General features: G+C 44.0%; 1 protein-coding gene across 6 annotated transcripts in view; it reads left to right on the top strand.

Annotated features, from left to right (window-relative positions):
* Positions 1-19515, top strand: part of MYRF (myelin regulatory factor) — a 213252-nt gene that overhangs the window by 152932 nt on the left and 40805 nt on the right. For 5 of the 6 annotated variants that reach the window (XM_073604657.1, XM_073604655.1, XM_073604656.1 and 2 more), the window contains exons 4-5: positions 5879-5940; positions 17129-17408. In XM_073604657.1, coding sequence (XP_073460758.1) covers positions 5879-5940; positions 17129-17408 — 342 coding nt within the window. Of the gene's footprint in view, positions 1-5878; positions 5941-6017; positions 6316-17128; positions 17409-19515 lie in introns of those variants that run through there. The other variant, XM_073604660.1, reaches the window with a different exon arrangement.

Below are 19515 nucleotides of genomic sequence, written 5' to 3'. Positions count from 1 at the left end.
AATACTGACACATAATCACACACATAGGTTGGACTTGATGGACTTGTGTTTTTTTTCAACCTCACCTACTATGTAACCTACTATGTAACTGTATTTCATAATTACATTGAATCAGCTTGGCGGAGTATAAAGTCGGCCATAGATGGAGCGATTTTCTTTTCCTACAACCAGGGGTTGCAGGAAAGAAAATTGCGCGATTCATCAACACAGTCGGTGTTGATGGGGAAATCCCTCCCGCGGAGCCATTGTGTCCTCCCAATGGGGGGCGGGGGAAGCTGCTCCCACTGGGAGAAACCCAATGATTATTGCTAGCAGCTATAACAGCCACTAGCAATAATTGTATGTAAAAGCTGACAGGCTGGTTGTACCCAAGTTGATTAATCGATCAACATGGTACATTCAGCCTGCCCGTACATGGTTTGAAGCTCAGCAGGAACCAGCCGAGATTTGAACCATCTATGGCTGGATTCAGTAGCCATACCCCATACCTGATGGGCCACTGAAGAAAATAGAAATTGATGTAGTAGTCAATGTTACTACAGTGATAGCTGCAATAATCTGGGTTATGCTCGGCTTCCCCTCTGTACACTGACCACAGGAGGTCCACTATTCATGAAGCGCCTTGTATTTTTTCTCAATGAATACAAGGTGTTATCTGATTGGACAAGGTGGAGACCATGATGTCACTGTTCCTCCTCCCACCTCCGACGAAAATCAGAGACAGGGCCAGATTTTATGGTAAGTTGGCATGGCTGATTTATCCCATGTGTGTGTGTAGGATTAATGAGACGAAAATATTTCTTCCAGTCTCCCTATTGGGGACAATTGATAGGGGGATTATGCTAAAGTGCTACGCTCTTAAATTATTTGTAATAAAGTACTGTGTTCTATTGGGGTCCATTTCATTCATTTTTCTTTGTTTTTAAATGACATTTTTGCTTTGGTAAGGATTCCTATATTTGGCAAGTTTCAACATTTCATGGTACGCAAAATGCTGGCCCGTTCTCCTCCTACATGTTTGTTTTGGCCCATTACAATGATGGGACATCACATTGGGACTGTAGGAGTGATATCGCGGCATGGCCAGCACAATGCTACCAGATGTTGAAACTTGCTGGTTACATCCGAGATTTTCAGCAATGTGTACTACAGATGAGTGCATCTAAAGCTGGGTATACACTAGTAGAATTTTGTTAAACGTATTTCAAATCTTGTAAGAAGTTTTGTTTGGTTTTCTAATTGTTAGTGGGGTCAAATCAATGTTTGTTCTTGACCGCAGTGACAATAAAATTTGAAGGAGTATGATGCAAAATGTTCTCGAATGTACAAATTTTTAGCAATATATGTGGTTTTTGTTTGGTCCATTCATTCCAAAATTAAATGTTAAAAGCAAAGGAAATCTTTTGGACATTCCAATGTACTAAGAATTTTCGTACAAATTTTCCTAAGAATTTTTGCACAAATTTTCGTTCAAAATTCTACTGGAGTATACCCTGCTTAAAGGGGTTGTAAAGGTGCGCGTTTTTTCACCTTAATGAATCCTCTGCATTAAGGTGAAAAAACACCTGTCAGTGACCGGCCCCCAGCCGCCCCCCCCCGTTTTACTTACCTGAACCCTCGAACTTGTCCCATGGGGGCGTGCCGTCTCTCTTCTAGGGGGTTCTTGGCTGTTGATTGGATAGATTGATAGCACAGCCATTGGCTCCCGCTGCTGTCAATCAAATCAATGACGCGGCCACCGGGGGGCGGGGCCGAGTCCTGCACTCGGCCTTTATGCATGACGAATGCTGGACTCAGGAGCGCGCCCGCAAGGTAACCCCCCCCCCCCCCGGAGAGCGCTTCTCCCAGGGGGTTATCTGATGTGGGGAGGAGCCGAGAGAGCCGCCGAGGGACCCCAGAAGACCAGGATTGGGGCCACTCTGTGCGAAACGAGCTGCACAGTGGAGGTAAGTATGATATGTTTGTTATTTAAAAAAAATAATTAACCTTTAGTGTCACTTTAAAGGTGTGTGCAGGCACCAGTCACTGCCTGTATATAGTGCTGGTGGTCAGTGCCACGACAAGGTCATCCAGTGCCCAGGGCAAAGATGCCAAGCTGTGCCCCCTTTCCTTAGGGTTAGTGTTAAGGCACCCTCATCACTGCAATAAACCACTGCGCCCAGGACAGCTTCCCCTCCTGCCTACCCCTTGTCCCGGCCCTGCTGGTGGCTGTCAGTACTGTTTGTATCCTCATTAGTTTGCTTTTGTTTTATGTGACCTGCATTATAACAGACTATTACAGTAAATCCAACTTCCGTTAACCTCTTTTGGGTGTTTACTGTTCTTTGTGTGTCCTCTCGGGAGTTTTCAGCTCTCATCCTGTCCTGGTGACATGCCCCATGAACAGGAAATGAGGGGAAATATCTCTTATGGGCACAAATGACAAATAAACCTTGATTTCATGGAATAGCTAGCACACCATCCATGTACCTCAAAAATGTAATGAGGTTAGCGTTGCACCGATACCGGTATTGGTGCTGATACTAAGCAAATGCTTTGATACTAAAACTGATACCTTCAAGTCCGGGTACACATATGTGTGGGGCCGTTTTCAGTGAGATCTGTAAAAAGAAATCAGTGCGATTTCGTTCAGCGGTACAGGTGCGGTACAGGTGCGGTTCAGTTGCGTATTTTTAAAGTGCATGACACTGAAACCTGAACCGGACTGAAAATCCTACCTGACTCTTTTTAAATATGCGGCCGGCCTGCATATATGTGAACCGGCTCCATAGAAAGACAGTTTGGTTCACATGTCATGCGAATCAGATGTGGTTCAAAACACAATATATAATATAATAATAATTTAATAATAACATAAACAGAACCACACAAAATGTATTTAGTAATAGATTAATGTAGCAAAGTCCCGGGCCACTCAAGCCTAATGGTAACCTCCAGAGTTAGGGACAGCTGACATCCTTCTGTGTAGAATGGGTTACAAGGCATGGTGGGTGTAATGCAAGATGAACAGGTGGGCGCCAGACACTTTTTGAATGCAAAGACATTTATTGTCTCTTAAACAGAACTTTGGGAGAGAGGGTTAGGGCCAGGACACCCTTAAGTAAATGCAAAGATAATTGGCAGACTCCAAGACTTCTATAGGTAGACAGCTATACAGGTGAAGGCCTCCAGCCGGATACCACTTCTCTATAGGTAGGACCGCTGTCTCCTATGGCAACAATCTTGTAGCGGTTACTAACTAAATTGTACTCAACTATTTGCAACACGAACAGTTCTCAGCTTACCCCACAATCACTCACTGAGGGTCTTCACTAATGAGCTCCCAGTCTCTCTCACTAGACTTCAGATCCACTAGCCACTGGATCCCCTGAGCTCTTCCACTTTAGCACTCGGTATCTTCCTCAAGCGTCACCCCCACTTTCCTGCTATGACCCTGGCTTGGCACTCACAGATACTCCTCAAGCTTCACCCCCCTGACACGATAGGTCCCTGGCTTGGCACTCACTGATGCTCCACAGGCATTACCTCTGCTGTCCCACTGGGTCCCTGACTTGTCACTTGCTGAAGTTTTCCCACTTCTTCATCGTCCCTGGCTGGCGAGAAGTCTGCTGTGGTACTGGCCTCAGCTTAATCAAGGTGGTCTCCGGTAGAAAGGTGGATGGTCCCTTAGTGGCTACAGGTTCCCATCTACCTCCGACCACAGCTGGTTCCACGGCCGGTGGAACCGTTACTTCTGGCTGGACTACTAACCCGCAGTCACAACCCTACGCTGCTTTCCTGCTTCTGGATAGGCCCTCAGACAGCCTAGCAGCCAGATGTCCCCCGGATAGGCCTTAGGTTTCTGGCCTAGCAGCCCGGGGCACTACAACACACTTCCACCCAGACAGCTGTCCAGGTGGCACCCCGATCACCTGACTCCACCCAAATAAATTGGCTTTCCCAGCAGGCCAAGGGACCCAAGAAAATCCCTGCCCATTGGCTGAGATACCCATTCATTCCTAATCTGTCCTTGCTATGCGCTTTTCTTATCTAGTGCCACCAGCTACAATGCCACCTAGTGACAGAAGAGAAAAGTACAGCAATTCCAGAATTAGGGAGAAATCAATTGATCTCCTAACAATTGGCCAAGGCAACAATCGCCTGGCAACTAAATTTGATAGCAACCCTGCCTAAACTTCAGGGTGCTACCTCAATATTTTAGCTCATTTAATAATGTGTCACGCGACACTAAAAATAGGTATCGGCAATTGGTATCGGTACTCGTACGTGTCTTCGAAAACTGGTATCAGTGCATCCCTAATTGAGGTGAAATGCAAAAAAGTCCCCTCACTGCAAGGGTTAAATGTTCATTTTGGTCTATGGTATAAAAAAAAAACACAGCTTTAACTTCCCCTGGGCAGTCGTCGCTCTCCTTTTCTCTCCTACGCTCTGGCAGACTGTTCCTCAGTTTCGCTGCCTCCAATGCAGGGCTGTGGACAGTCTTACAGCCTGGAGTAAGCCTGTGTTGTAGTGTTTTGTATCATATTTTTGGACTAAAACTATACTGATCAAACAAAAATTGTACAATCTGGTATCGTACGAGAACATTTTTCGTGTTTGTCCCTTCGGAAAATTTTAAGCGAAAGCTGTGTACTAACGATCAGATTATCATATGATCACTTCGAAAGCTGTATTTTTCGTATGATTTTCTGATCTTATGTATGGGCCTTAAGGTAAGGTTAAGGGGTTTGTCAGCTTTCTTGGGATCTGTGTCCCATTGGGGAGATCACTTCCTGTCCCATAGCCAAAAGAGGGCACGGGGGAAATCCTCTTCCAGACCGCCCCATGCATATATACTGTGGCAGGGCGGCCCTCCTGGGCGAAATCACGTACCTCTGTGTGTCTTATGGAAAGGGTGAATCTGTCCCAGCCCAGGTTCACATTAAGGGCGGGATTGAAACCGTGCAAGTTCAGCCGAACTTGCACGGTTTCAATCCTGCCCTTAATGTGAACCTGGGCTGGGACAGATACACCCTTTCCATAAGACACACAGAGGTACGTGATTTCGCCCAGGAGGTCTTATGGAAGGGGTGAATCTGTCCCAGCCCAGGTTCACATTAAGGGCGGGATTGAAACCGAACTTGCACGATTTCAAACCGGCAATGCAGTCTGACTTCGGGGGCTGATTTGGCAGACATCTGTGCGGGTACATGCACAGATTTCTATTCAATTCCGGCAATAGCCGGCGATTTGACATGTGATTTGACAAAGCGTCCCGATGTGAACGTGGGCTTACAGGGACACAGACTGCAGTAAAAACCTAACAGGTGTTCTAATCCCTCTCCACTCTATCCAACGCTGAAAAAAAAAGTTTTTCCTTTAGTTCTACTTTAAAAAATGAGGTGTAACATGTAAGGAAACCCAATCTAAAACACAATATACAGCTGGTATTTTGTTATATAGCTTTATAGACTATTAGTAAGAATTTATGAACAATTTTTGAAGTCACACTGTGCAGAAATATGGTTTACATTCAGGATTTTTATGTAGCTTTTATAGTATGTCGGTATTATGGTAATTATTATTTGGGGCAATGCTAGAGAAAGTGGTGTATTATTTGCATTTTGGTAGTTTAATGTTCTGTTATATTTTAATATGTGTTATTTGTTCTGTTATGTTGTTTTTTAATTGTATGGATGGTTTATTAGAGTGTAGTTTTAATTTGTTTTATTTGGTGCTAATGGCTGTTATTGGGAATTTTGCTGTGTCTTGTTCTGTTCATTGTTGTGATCTTGTGTTGTCTTTGTTGCGTGTGGCGTGTGTTGCAATAATTTCCCTTTGGAATTAATAAAGTATTCTGAATCTGAAACAAATTGTTCTTCTTCCTCCTCCTCCTTAGCACTTTACCTGACTCTCCCCCAGACTCTGGATCAGAGGCGTACTCCCCCCAGCAGCTCAATGGTAAGTGCCTGTTAGGTATTCTCCCCCCCACCTTTAGCAGACGTGGTTTTACCCAGTTGGTGTTATCGGTCAGGGAAGAGAGAAGGTAAGAAATTCATGAGAGATAACCAGTGAGTAAATACACCAGCTCTCCAGTTATGCATAGAATTGCTAGAGCGGTGATTGCATGAGTCGCAAGGAGAGCCAGAGGAGATCCAGAGAATGAGAGCATGGAGAATAACTTTAAAGACATGCATGGGAAGAAACAATGGATGAAGAATAAGAGAGAAACATTAGACTTCAAAATGTTGAGGAATATATGGAACAGGAGCACCATGCATGGCCACAGAATTGTAGAATCCGGGGTCAAGGAGGATTGATTACAGAGAATCAAAGGTAAGGAGGTTCCCAAAGTCTTTGGGAGCCAGAAGAAGGAACTGCAGAAATTAAAGGAGAAAGAATGGCGCTGGACCCTAACCTGATTTCAAGGAGTAGTGTAGACACAAGAAAGTGGTCATCAATGACAAATCAGGAGCGGTGATGGTATTGGTGGTGGGGTCATCTTATTTTCCTATGGGGACCAGAGAGCAGCCCTGTGCTTATGTCCTGCTGAGATCAGAAGGAAGCAAGGTCATCACTTGTGATTGTATATGTTCTCCTTATTTACAAAAGGTTGGCCACACTGTGGGTTTGACAGGTGGGAGTGTCCCAATGCAGCAGGGTATAGGACAGGTGTACACAATGACAGGTGAGACTGTTTAGGATGGAATATACAGAACCATGCAGTGTGTCCAGTATGTTAGAGCCATGATCTTTGTTTATCAGAGCTAAAAAATGTCTGGAATTTTTTAGCTGCCCTCCCTAAATTTATCAAGAGTGGTGTCTCTGGCCCCACACACATTCCGCCTTTGGAATATAATTCCAGCACCAGCCTAGAGTTGTAGCCTATTCTGTTTTTTTTTTTTTTCTGTTTTATAAATTTTATGTAGATGTTGTTCTTGTTTTATAGTTTATGTTTTATACCTTTCATGTATTAGGAAAGCTAATGTTGTTTTGTAAGCATATTACTATTCATAATATAAAAATTAGAATACTCCTCTAAAATAGTTTTATTATGAAACTGCTTTGTATGCGGTGTGAATGATGTAGTCCTGATATTTGATCATTTTATTGGCTAAATTTACAAGCTTATCTAACAGGGCAACACAAAGAACATGACGATGCATAGGGTATAGTAACCCAAAATAACAACCCCATTTTCTTTTTCATCAATTTCTGTAGAACGGGAATTTAGGTTATTGTATTTTGCATATTTAATCTGTATATAAAGAGTTTTTTTTTGGTTTTGGATAGAGCAAGGAAGTCCCCGATGGAGAGTTTTACCATCCCTGTTCTTTGTCTCAGGAATTTTAACATTCCAACATTTTTAATTGTCATCAGAACAAGAACAGGGCTTCATTCACATGACTGATTTGGGCCCTACACCACCAAGAATCAACATAAATCTGACTACCAGGCACCGCGGCTGTTTGCATGGCACTGCCCGGGTATGCAGTTAAATGCGATTGGAGACAGATGAGCTGCCCTAGACACAAACAGTTCACATCCAGTCGCTTATAATATTCCCATCATATTTATTAGGCCACATGCACACTGTATTCTTAATGACGCCTTTTCTCCTACAGGAGTTTAGCAGCAGGAAAATGCCGTAAAAGGCTGCATTTTTGCATGCACATTCAGGCGCCGCGACTGTTTGCACTGCACTGTCCATATGTGCAGTTACATGCTATTGTGGACCGATGAGCTGTCATGGACACAAACAGTTCTTGTCCAGGCCACTTATATTATTCCAATTGCATACATTAGTTCACATGCACACTGTATTCTCTATGATGCCTTTTCTCCTACAGAAGTTTAGCAACAGGAAAATGTGGTAAAAAGCTGCATTTTTGCATGCAAGTTCACAAGTCAGGCGTTAATTATTATTAATATACAGGATTTATATAGCACCAACAGTTGACGCAGCACTTTACAACATGAGGGCAGATAGTACAGCTACAATACAATTCAATATAGTAGGAATCCAAGGGCAATGCATTCTATTAGCCAGAATGTTCATTTATTCTGGCCATTAGAATGTTTTACCGTGGGAACACGCATAAATGCTCCTAGTGTTCATGCGCATTTATGCGTTTTTTTTTATACTCACAAACTCCTCTCCTGAATGCGACTTTGGTGGGGGTTTTTTATTGAAAGATAAGTAAATACAGCATTTTACAGATCCAGGAACAAGTTTAAAACATGTTAAAAATACACAATCCGATAGAACATGGCATAGGCTCCACAAATCATGAACAACCTGAGGGCAAGGGATCAAACAAAAAAATACTAGTTCCTGATGTTAATCAAATTTCAAGTAGTAGTAGCCAAACCAAGTTTTCGGGATGGAATGGTCAAGCCTGACACCAACGAGCCACTTAGATCCCTGGAAGGCAACCTCTAATATATTAGTTTACAGTATTGCATTGAAGGTCAAAAGAAAACCAAAAAAAAAAATAGAAATTTTTATCAAAAAAATTTAGAATAGAATGAAAGAGTGACAAAAACAATATAAAATTAATAAAGCAGGTAAGAGTAAGTAAAAGGTGTATCTTGGTGGCGAGTGGGGGGGTTCTGCATCTAAACTCCTGTAAATGCCTATAGTGTGCATGGTCACATAGGCCAACATGGAGGAGCATTTAGAGGCAGAGGAAAAAAACAAAAGCTCAAATGTGTGTAAAAGCAGGGGTTTTTTTTTTGTCAAGCAATAAATGGGTGCTGTAGCGACTACCAGCTGGTAACCGGTGTCATCACAAGTTGAAGCATACATATCTTAAAAAAAAAACAAACCACCCCAACATTTATTAAAGTGATCAAATCACAGCAGTAAAGGTGCAACAATTCGAGGCCATGCAGGCCCCTTCATCAGGTATGTGATGTCACATACCCGATGAAGGGGCCTGTCTGGCCTCGGAATGTTACATCTTTACTGCTGTGATTTGATCACTTTATTAAACGTGTGGATGAAGATTCAAGATGTGCTGGTAATAGATGCTTCAGTTTGCATCCAGGGTCGCTCATCTTTCCCTAAATGCATGTAACTGTTCGATGTGCAATTATATGCAAACAGCTGAGGACAGTCACGGTGCCTGTCCACCTTACATTCATTTGTACAGGCTGCTGACTGAGGCTGAAAGCACTAAAAATACTGGATGAAGCAGACACCTGTGATTTGATTCTTGGTAGCATACAACCCAAGCTGGCTGTGTGAATGGGATGACTTCCCATAAGGCCCCTTTCACACTGGGGTGGTGGGTGCGTCGGCGCTAAAAATAGTGGCGCTGTACCGTCAATTTTGCAGTGCTATTCGGCCGCTAGCGGGGCGCTTTTACCCCCCCCCGCTAGCAGCTGAGAAAGGGTTAAAAACCAGCCGCGAAAGGGTTAAAGCCACTGCAAAGCGCTGCTACAGCAGCGCTATGCCGGCGGTATAGCTGCGCTGCCCCATTGATTTCAATGGGAAGGAGCGGCGTATACACCGCTCCTTCACCGCACCAAAGATGCTGCTAGCAGTACTTTTTTTAGTTTCCTGCCAGCGCACCGCTCCAGTGTAAAAGCCCTCAGGGCTTTCACATTGGAGACACAGCAGCGGCTCTTTCAGAGCGCTTTGCAGGTGCTATTTTTAGCGCTGTAGCGCCTGCAAAGTGCCCTAGTGTAGAAAGGGGTCTTAATGGTGACAACTGTATAAGATGGGATTTTCCTCATTTGAAGGTATTTCCTCTCGCTTCTTCCATCTACAAGACAGGAAATGAAGGAAACTCTCCCCAATGGGACACAGATGGCAAAGAAAACTTAGCAGTGATTTCAATCTTAACTCTAGGCAAAAAAAATGTTTTTCCCATGCAGTGGGGCTGTGCTCGCACTGCATGGGTTAACTGCTCGTTTTTTCTAGGGGAGAGGAGAGCCAAGATACACTCACCTAATCCTCTGATCCTCCCAGCACAAGACCGGTCCGGCACCCCTTCGCTCTGGAGGTCTTAAGTTGTGGACTGTTCCTGATGTCATCACGCCCAGAGCAGGCTCCATAGACCAGGAACAGTCCACCGCTGGACCGTGGGGGAGTGTAATTTTCCAGAGGATTGAAGGATCGGGTGACTAATCCTAGACAAAACAAGCATTTGACCCGTGTGGGCACAGCCCCACTGCATGGGGAAAGAAATTCCTGCCCGGAGTTTAACTTTAACAGTTTCCTTGCTTTAAAAAAAAAGTTTGGGCTTTAGATATACTTGAAAGTATTTAAAAAAAAACAGTCTGATAACCTACAGTAGTTTGGCAGGTTTACTTTCTCCCGTAAAAAGCCGTGGACAGTGCCCATCACACTATTTACTTCACCTCCTAATCTATTGATTTGTGTATGATTATGACAGCTACAAGGTCAGCTCGACTTTTCACTAAGCCGGGCAGTGTGACATAAGTATTGTTTGCTGTATTTAGCTATATATGAGGATTAAAACCTGAAATTAAATTAAACTTTTCAGCATTTCATCACATAATTTCCCTAAGCTGAGACTGCATTAACCACTTGCTTACTGGGCACCTAAACCCCCCTCCTGCCCAGACCAATTTTCAGCTTTTAGCGCTGTCACTCTTTGAATGACAGTTTTGAGGTCATACAGCACTGTACCCAAATGACATCTTTATCATTTTTTTCCCCACAAGTAGAGCTTTCTTTTGGTGGTATTTGATCACCTCTGGCTTTTTTATTTTTTGTTAAACAAAGTTTTAAAAAAAAATACAAAACCGTTTTATATTTTGTTAATAAATTTTGCAAACAGGTAATTTTTCTCCCTCATTGATGTACGCTGATGAGGCTACACTGATGAGCACTGATAAGGCGGCACTGATGGGCACTAATAGGCAGCACTGATGGGCACTAATAGGCGGCACTGATGTTCACTAATAGGCAGCACTGATGGGCACTAATATGCAGCACTGGTGGGCACTGATAGGTGGCATTGGTGGGCACTGAGAGGTGGCACTGATGGGCAGCACTGATGGGCATTGATAGGTGGTACTGATAGCTTGCACTGATGGGTACTGATGGGTGGCAGTGATGGGCACTGATCGACACTGATAGGCAGCACTGCTAGGTGGCACTGATGAGGCGCTGATTGGCACCACTGGTGGGCATTGATAGGTGGCCCTGATTGCTTTCACTTATGTACTGGTGGGCACTGATTGGTGGGCACTGTGGGTACTGATTTGTGGCACTGGCAGGTGGTACTGGTGGGCTTCGCCTCTTCCTCTTCGGGACCGATGTCCCTTCAACAGAAGCCAGTGATCAGCTTTTTTTTCTCCTCACGCTGTCATTGTGAGAAGAAATTAAAAACGATTACCGATCTTTTGTTTACATCACGTGATCAGCTGTCATTGGCTGACAGCTGATCACGTGGTAAGGGGTCGGGATTGACCCCTTACTCTGATCTGTGATCACCCGAGTTTCATTGACTTGGGTGATTACAGCGCACACCGTGCACGCCCTTCAGGGGGGCGTGGACAGCTTGCAAAGGGGAGGACGTCTATTGATGCCCTCCCGGCAAAGCAGATCCGCGCTGTAGCTGTCATTCGGCTATAGCGCGGATCTGAAGGGGTTAAGGTGGAACTGAAGCCCATCTGTGTCCCATTAGGGAGATTTCCCTTCATTTCCTGTCCCACAGCCAAAACCAGAAGTGAGAGGAAATTCCTGTAAATTGAGGGAAATCCCCGGTTGTCACTAGAAATCGTGTCCTCATTGGAAGATTTCCCCTCTATTACTGTTCTGGTGAGCACTCCAAATTTGGGATTTTCTTTCACTTTCATTCTCGGTAATAATAGTCACCAAGACAAATAGAGAGGGGGAATCCCCCTAACTGGGACACAGACAGCAATAATAACCTGACAGGTGTTCTAATCCATCTCCACTCTTTCCGACCTTAAAAAAAAGTTTTGCCTTTAGTTATACTTTTAGCACCTGGAGATTATTAGTAGAAAGCTACCCTTGGACATGAGACATTGAGGGCAATTTACTAACACTGGAGCATGCAAAATCTGGTGAAGCTCTGCATAGAAACCGTCCAAATATGCAAATAATGATGCGCTTATTTAGCAATAATATAATTATTCTGTCTAAACAGGTAAAGGAAAAATATTATAACACAAAAGTGAATATCATCAAAAAGTTCAAACAACAAAAAATAGTGCCTAATGCCGCGTACACACGAGCGGACTTCTTGACGGACTGAACTCCGAAGGACTTTTCAACGGAGTTCCGACAGAGTTCCAACGAAACAGACTTGCCTACACACGATCACACCAAAGTCCGATTGTTTCGAATGTGATGACGTATGACCGGACTAGAAAAGGAAGTTCATAGCCAGTAGCCAATAGCTGCACTAGCGTCGTTTTTGGTCCATCGGACTAGCATACAGACGAACTGATTTTTCAATAGGAATCGAGTCCGTCGTAAAGATTTTAAACATGTTCTATTTCTAGGTCTGTCGGAATTTTCGACACAAAAGGTCCGATGAAGCCCATACACGATCGGAATGTTCGACGGAATCGATGTCCGCCAGTGGCCCGCGATCGCAGAGGCAGAATGGGGAAATGCCATGACAGGCGTGACATGACAGGGATCTACTGCTCTCTGTCATCGGGAGCATTGATCTCTGTCATGTCCTAGGTAGCTCATCCCCCTACAGTTAGAACACGCTGAGGGAACACAGTTAACCCCTTGATTGCCCCCTAGTGTTTTACCCTTTCGCTGCCAGTGACAATTACACAGCATTCAGTAGCTATTTTTAGCTCTGATCGCTGTATAAATGTCACTGGTCCCAAAATAGTGTCAAAAGTGTCCGATCTGTCCGCCGCAATGTCGCAGTCCCGATAAAAATCGCAGATCACCGCCATTACTAGTAAAAAAAAATTATAATAAAATGCCATAAATCTATTCCCTATTTTGTAGATACTATAAATTTTGCGCAAACCAATCAATATACACTTATTGCAATTTTTTTTTTTTTTTTACCAAAAATATGTAGAAGAATACATATTGGCCTAAACTGAGAAAGAAATTCGTTTTTTATATATTTTTGGGGGATATTTATTATGGCAAAAAGTACAAAAATATTGCGATCAAATACCACCAAAAGAAAGCTCTATTTCAGGGAAAAAAAGGACGTCATTTTTGTTTGGGTACAACGTCGCACGACCGCGCAATTGTCAGTTAAAGCAACGCAGTGCCGAATCGTAAAAAATGCTCTGGTCATTAAGGGGGTAAAATCAGCCGGGGCTGAAGTGGTTAAGCATAAGAATTGGTCACGATCGGAATAGACGATGAAAAGCTTCCGCCTGACTTTTTCTGTCGGACATTCTGCTCGTGTGTACGCGGCTTTAGGACTGAGACTGCGAGCCAGGCCTTCTCATCCACATCAGTGCCTGACCTCACAATTGCGCTTCCGGAAGAATGGTCAAACATTCCCATAGACACACTCCTAAACCTTGTGGACAGCTTTCCCAGAGGAGTTGAAGCTGTTATAGCTGCAAAGGGTGGGCCAACTCAATATTGAACCCTACAGACTAATGCCCCGTACACACGGTCGGATTTCCCGACGGAACATGTGTGATAGGACCTTGTTGTCGGAAATTCCGACCGTGTGTGGGCTCCATCACACATTTTCCATCGGATTTTCCGACACACAAAGTTTGAGAGCAGGATATAAAATTTTCCGACAACAAAATCCGTTGTCGGAAATTCCGATCGTGTGTACACAAATCCGACGCACAAAGTGCCACGCATGCTCAGAATAAATAAAGAGATGAAAGCTATTGGCCACTGCCCCGTTTATAGTCCTGACGTACGTGTTTTAAGTCACCGCGTTCAGAACGATCGGATTTTCCGACAACTTTGTGTAAACGTGTGTATGCAAGACAAGTTTGAGCCAACATCCGTCGGAAAAAATCCTAGGATTTTGTTGTCGGAATGTCCGAACAAAGTCCGACCGTGTGTACGGGGCATAAGACTGGGATGCCTTTAAATTTCATGTGTGTGTAAAGGCAGGTGTCCCAATACTTTTGGTAATATAGTGTATGTGGGTGCTCTGTGATGATGGCAGTTATTCCCTGACCAGCTGCTCTATGGGAAAAAAGTTGATCATCTAAAATGCATATTTGATTACAATTTTGCTTGTGTCCCCCAAAGATACTGTTGACACCAAGGCTTGTCTGATCAGTGCAATAACATGCACACTCAGCCAATATGATCGTACTTGTTTATACCACACTCTACTAGCACCCATGTCATGTCCTTGGCTAGCAATTACCGTGATTGGTTCTTCTACATGAAATCACCCCCAGGAGTAGATCTCTTGTTAAAATGGAAGAGAAATAATCCTGTTTATTCCAGATTGCTGACACCTTTGTTAGTTTACAATAGCTTTCATCCCTATAAAATGGCGCAGGTAGATTTGTGTGAGTTTGCTGGTAATTTGGCATTCCTCCAAGCTAAATATTTATGCGATGGGCATCTTAGCAGCCGTGATCTTCTCAGCGTACATTTGGTTCTAATAATCTCTATGCTAAATCTGATTTATTGACACTTCTCGTGTTATAGACAAAATTCACCATCACTACCCGGAGAATCACTTCAAAGTTATATTTGTTTTGTAATTCTGCCAAAGCGTTTTGTCTAAATCTATTGTGTTGAATACAGCTTGCAGTTATTCATGTAGAAAATAATGTTTATTTAATTTCAGCTTGATTAGTGTATCAAAGCCCAAGAGAAAAAAAAAAGAATATGTTTGCAGGTTACAAGTCGTTAATATTGGTGACTGCATTTTTTTCCTTTATTTACACCTTACATTGTCGGACCGTTCAGGTCCGCCTGTCAGTTTTGTTGGCGGATCTGAACGGGCGCTCCATGCTAGTCTATGGAGCGACGGATGTCAGCGGTGACATGTTCGCTGACATCCGACCCGGTCCGATCCACTAAAAGCAGACGGATGCCTTTACGTTCGCATGCATCCCTGGCAGATCGGATCGGGTGAGATCTGATGAAAACCGACACGCTGTCCGTTTTTGTCCGATCTCTCCATAGTAACTAGCGGCGCTCGACAAACCCCTCCCCGCTCAGTGAGCAGAGAGGGACCTGTCATCTGCCGGCTCAACGGAGATCAATGGAGAGATCTTCCGCTGAGCTGGCGGACAGAGGCGGACTCCGAGGCAGCGGATCCGCCTCGTGGGAATGATGCCTTATGATCTGCCAGTAAGGCTCATTTCACAGTGACAGCCAGGGGCCGGTAAAAATAGGCAGTTAATCCACATTTTTATCTCCCCCCAAACATCCACCTTCAAGCAGACATGGTGATGCTTGGATGGTTCACATTGCTGCAGCTGCAAAGCAGTGTGGCACCACCTGTCAAACTCTCCCATGTAAGTGAATAGGGCCACACCACAACCACAAGCCAAACACTTGGGTGGCAGTTTCTTGTTCTGTCCTGCAATGCAAAATTCAGTAATAATAAACAAAAACAGGCATCAGGAGGTGGCAGCGTCGCCTCACGAACGCCTGCAAACCTCCTTTCACCTTCCTTTGAAAAGTGATCTGCCACAAATCACTTTTAAGGGGTGGACACCACCTCAAGTGTAAAAGGAGCCTAACTAACACATTTCCTGTCACTTGGTGACAATTCTCACTTAGGCTGAATCCACCCTTGTTCAGTCCCTGAATAGCAATCCGCAGTGGATCACCTTTCAGGGGTTCAGGAGGCGATCCTGACGCCTCCTCAATTGCTGTCTTTATTTTTCGCTTTTGTTTTTTGCCAAATGATATTTTTTAATAGGACTAATGCGCTGCAACTGCAAGCGAAGCGTTTGGCTCATGATTACTGCGTGGCTTTATTGATTTGAATGGGCAAGTTTACCAAGTCAATGCAACATGCCACATTAAATTTGCCATGACCAACCCTGTTAAAGCCCGTTCCAACTGTATGGCAGGCTTTTGGTGGGTGGGTTGGGGGGCTTAAAACAGGCAGTTGAACCATGGTTTTACAGCCCCCAACTGCCTGGTGAAAAAGGCCTTGCTCCAACTGTATGGCAGGCTTTTGGTAGGTAGGGGCTTAAAACAGGCAGTTGAACCATGGTTTTACTGCCCCCAACTACCTGGTGAAAAAGACCTTGCTCCAACTGTATGGTAGGCTTTTGGTGGGCAGTTGGGTGTGGTAAAACCGTGGTTCAACCGCCTGTTTATACTGCCCCATGACTGCCCGTGTGAAAGAGGCCTTCCAATACTGTATCTATGGAGAACCTAGAACAAGACTATCTCCCCGTCTCCTCTTCTACAAAATTGAAGAGGGATTCTGCAGTCCTCATTAATAGCTGGGAACAATGTAACTGATAAAAGTGTAGCACGGGCAGAGAACGCGGGATAAACCTGTATTTTTTTGCACTTACAGTACAGATATAATAAAACACATTAAATGGTATATTTAATGGACCAAAAGGAAACAAAAACATTTCCTTGTTAGAGTGTACATATGTTTTAATGGGAGATACTCATATTATTATTATATTATATAGGATTTATATAGCGCCAACAGTTTATGCAGCGCTTTACAATATAAAAGGGAGACAATACAGTTACAGTATAATACAATTAAATGCAAGAGGATTAAGAGGGCTCTGCTCAGAAGAGCTTACAATCTAATAGGATGGGGCAGGTGGTGCAAAAGGTTGTAACTGTGGGGAATGAGCTGATGGAAGTGGTAGGAGATTAGTTAGAGACGTGATAGGCTTTCCTGAAGAGATGAGTTTTCAGTAATCGCCTGAAGGTAACAAGAATAGAGGATAGCCGGACAGGTGGAGGTAGCGAGTTCCAGAGCATGGGAGAGGCTCTGGAGAAATCCTGGAAACGAGCATGGGAGGAGGAGACGAGGGAGCTTGAGAGTAGGAGGTCCTGAGAAGAGCGGAGAGGACAGTTTAGGTGATATTTGGAGACAAGATTAGTGATGTAGCTCAGGGCAGAGTTGTGAATGGCTTTGTATGTTGTGGTTAGTATTTTGAATTTAATTTGCTGGGAGATTGAGACATGTATCACAAAGTTTGTCACTGCTTCTCATTGTGTGTCTTCTTCGTTTTACAGACCCCCATCTGCTTCGCACTATGACCCCAGAAAACCTCTGTCACATTTCCCAGTCTTCCCGCCTGGAGCACCCCCCACCACCTCACCTACAAGGCCAGCCCCCTCCTCACCCCGCTCACCAGCAGCACTATCCTAGCATGCAACGGGAACTCTACCTGAAAGTGGAATCAATGATGCCCCAGTACCCTCCCCTTGGACCTGGAATGCCCCCTGCAGACCTTCACCATGCACAGCAGTCTCAGATGCTTCATCAGCTCCTGCAGCAGCAGCATAGCTCAGAGTACGTATTCCTTAGACAGAGACAGAGCATGTCATTAAATTCATCTTTCAGAATTGTACTTTCTTAATTGTGAGTCAACATGACTGAGGGACCTGCAGAGTGGCGAGGCTCCGATTATCAGTAAGGTGTTAGGCAACTGCAAAAACCTTTTCCCCCTTCCGAAATGACCAGACGACACATTACATTTTTTTGGACTTGAATGGCCATAGCAGCCTTTTTATTACAAGACAATTAAATACAATGTTAAGGAGAATTTTTTAATAAATATAATAAAAATCAATGCATAACCAATAACAAACCTCAGAGTAATACTGCCAGGTCTAAGATTTTTGAAGGCTGATATAATCACGACAAAATGGTTGTATTTTCCACCCAATACAAGGACACCAGCCGCCATTACACTGAGGGACCACTTACTCCCAGATACAACCTAATTAGAAACCCGATGTTACCAACGTATTAATAGGAAGGGACACCCATACCTGAGATGGGCCCAACTCATTATTCTCCACAATTTTGAACCGGCACCGCCTTCAAAAACCCAATAGACCCCCCCCCCAGCTGCTATGACAAGGATTAAAATGGACCCAGAAAAAGCTAAAGGCCAGTTAAAATCTAAGTGCCCACTAGATACCCGCCAGCACCTAAAAAATGCAGGAAGCTCCTACCAATCAAAAAGGAACCAAGGGAGGGTGGGAGAAACACCTGTCTGATATGCCACGAGCTCCGACAAGATTCCCCCTCCTCTCTGCCCACTACTGGATACACCTTCCACCCTGGACCCTCCAATCTGGTAAGAACGCTACATCTTCCACAATATCACCCCACTAACTCTCCGCCTCTTCTGCATGCCCCATTCATGCTGGCCCTCCTCCTAGTTTCATTTAGATCCAGGCCTTAACTTAACTTGTGTTGTGATTTTGAAGTATATAGTATTATAGATATTATTATTATGGATTTTCCCTATACTGCAGAATGCTATAAGATGCATGCATGGCAGTATGCTTGCTGTGAGCAAGCCTTTAAAGGAAACCGTCAGGATAGAAATATGGGAGCTGCCATTACTAAGGCAATTTGAAGGTCAGATGTCACTTGAAGTCTGACTATTATCTTTATCTATCACAATGAAGGTTTCTATTCACATTAACCGCTTGCCGACCAGCTGCCGCAGTTGTACTGCGGCAACATGGCTTGGCTGCGCGAATCGCTGTTATGTTACGTTGTTTCCTCTTTTGGCCACTAGGGGAGCGCGCCTGTGGACCTGATGCAAGTCCCTCCTGTGATCGCTTGTGACACAGCGAGAACCGGGATCTCTGTGGATCTCTGTGTGTAAACACAGAGATCCTGGTTCTCTGAGGGGAGAAGAGACTGATCTTTTGTTCATACAAAGTATGAACACCGATCTATCTCTTCCCCTAGCAAGTCCCATCCCCCCTTTAGTTAGAACACACACTAGGGAACACAGTTAACCCCTTATTCGCCTCCTAGTGTTAACCCCTTCACTGACAGTGACATTTTTACACTAATCAATGCATTTTTATAGCATTGATCGCTGTATAAATGCCTATCCCCTATTTTGTAGACGCTATAACTTTTATGCAAACCAATCAATATAGGCTTATTGCGATTTTTATTACCAAAAATATGTAGAAGAATACATATCGGCCTAAACTGAGAAAAAAATTGCTTCTTTAAAAAAAAAAAATGGGGATATTTATTATAACAAAAAGAACAAAATATTGTTTTCTTTTCAAAATTGTCGCTCTTCTTTTGTTTATAGCGCAAAAAATAAAAATCGCAAAAAGAAAGCCCTATTTGTGGGAAAAAAAGGACGTCAATTTTGTTTGGGTACAACGTCACACGACCGCGCAATTGTCAGTTAAAGTGACACAGTGCCGAAACGCAAAAAATGGCCCGGTCATTCAGCAGCCGAATCTTCCCTGGCTGAAGCGATTAAGCCATTTTTTACTTTCGGTCCATTCTGGCCGAGGGGTCCATAATATTAAGTAGCTTTATTATGTTCAAGATGAGACGCCGCTCAAACCGACCCGGTGAGCAGGGCGAAACACGTCCGGGGCATGGCCGGAGCAGCTCTGGCTGAAGCCAT

The sequence above is a fragment of the Aquarana catesbeiana genome, linkage group LG11, assembly GCF_042186555.1.
Source record: "Aquarana catesbeiana isolate 2022-GZ linkage group LG11, ASM4218655v1, whole genome shotgun sequence".
In the NCBI taxonomy this organism is placed as follows: Eukaryota; Metazoa; Chordata; class Amphibia; order Anura; family Ranidae; genus Aquarana; species Aquarana catesbeiana.
This window is presented reverse-complemented; position numbering and strand designations above follow the sequence as displayed.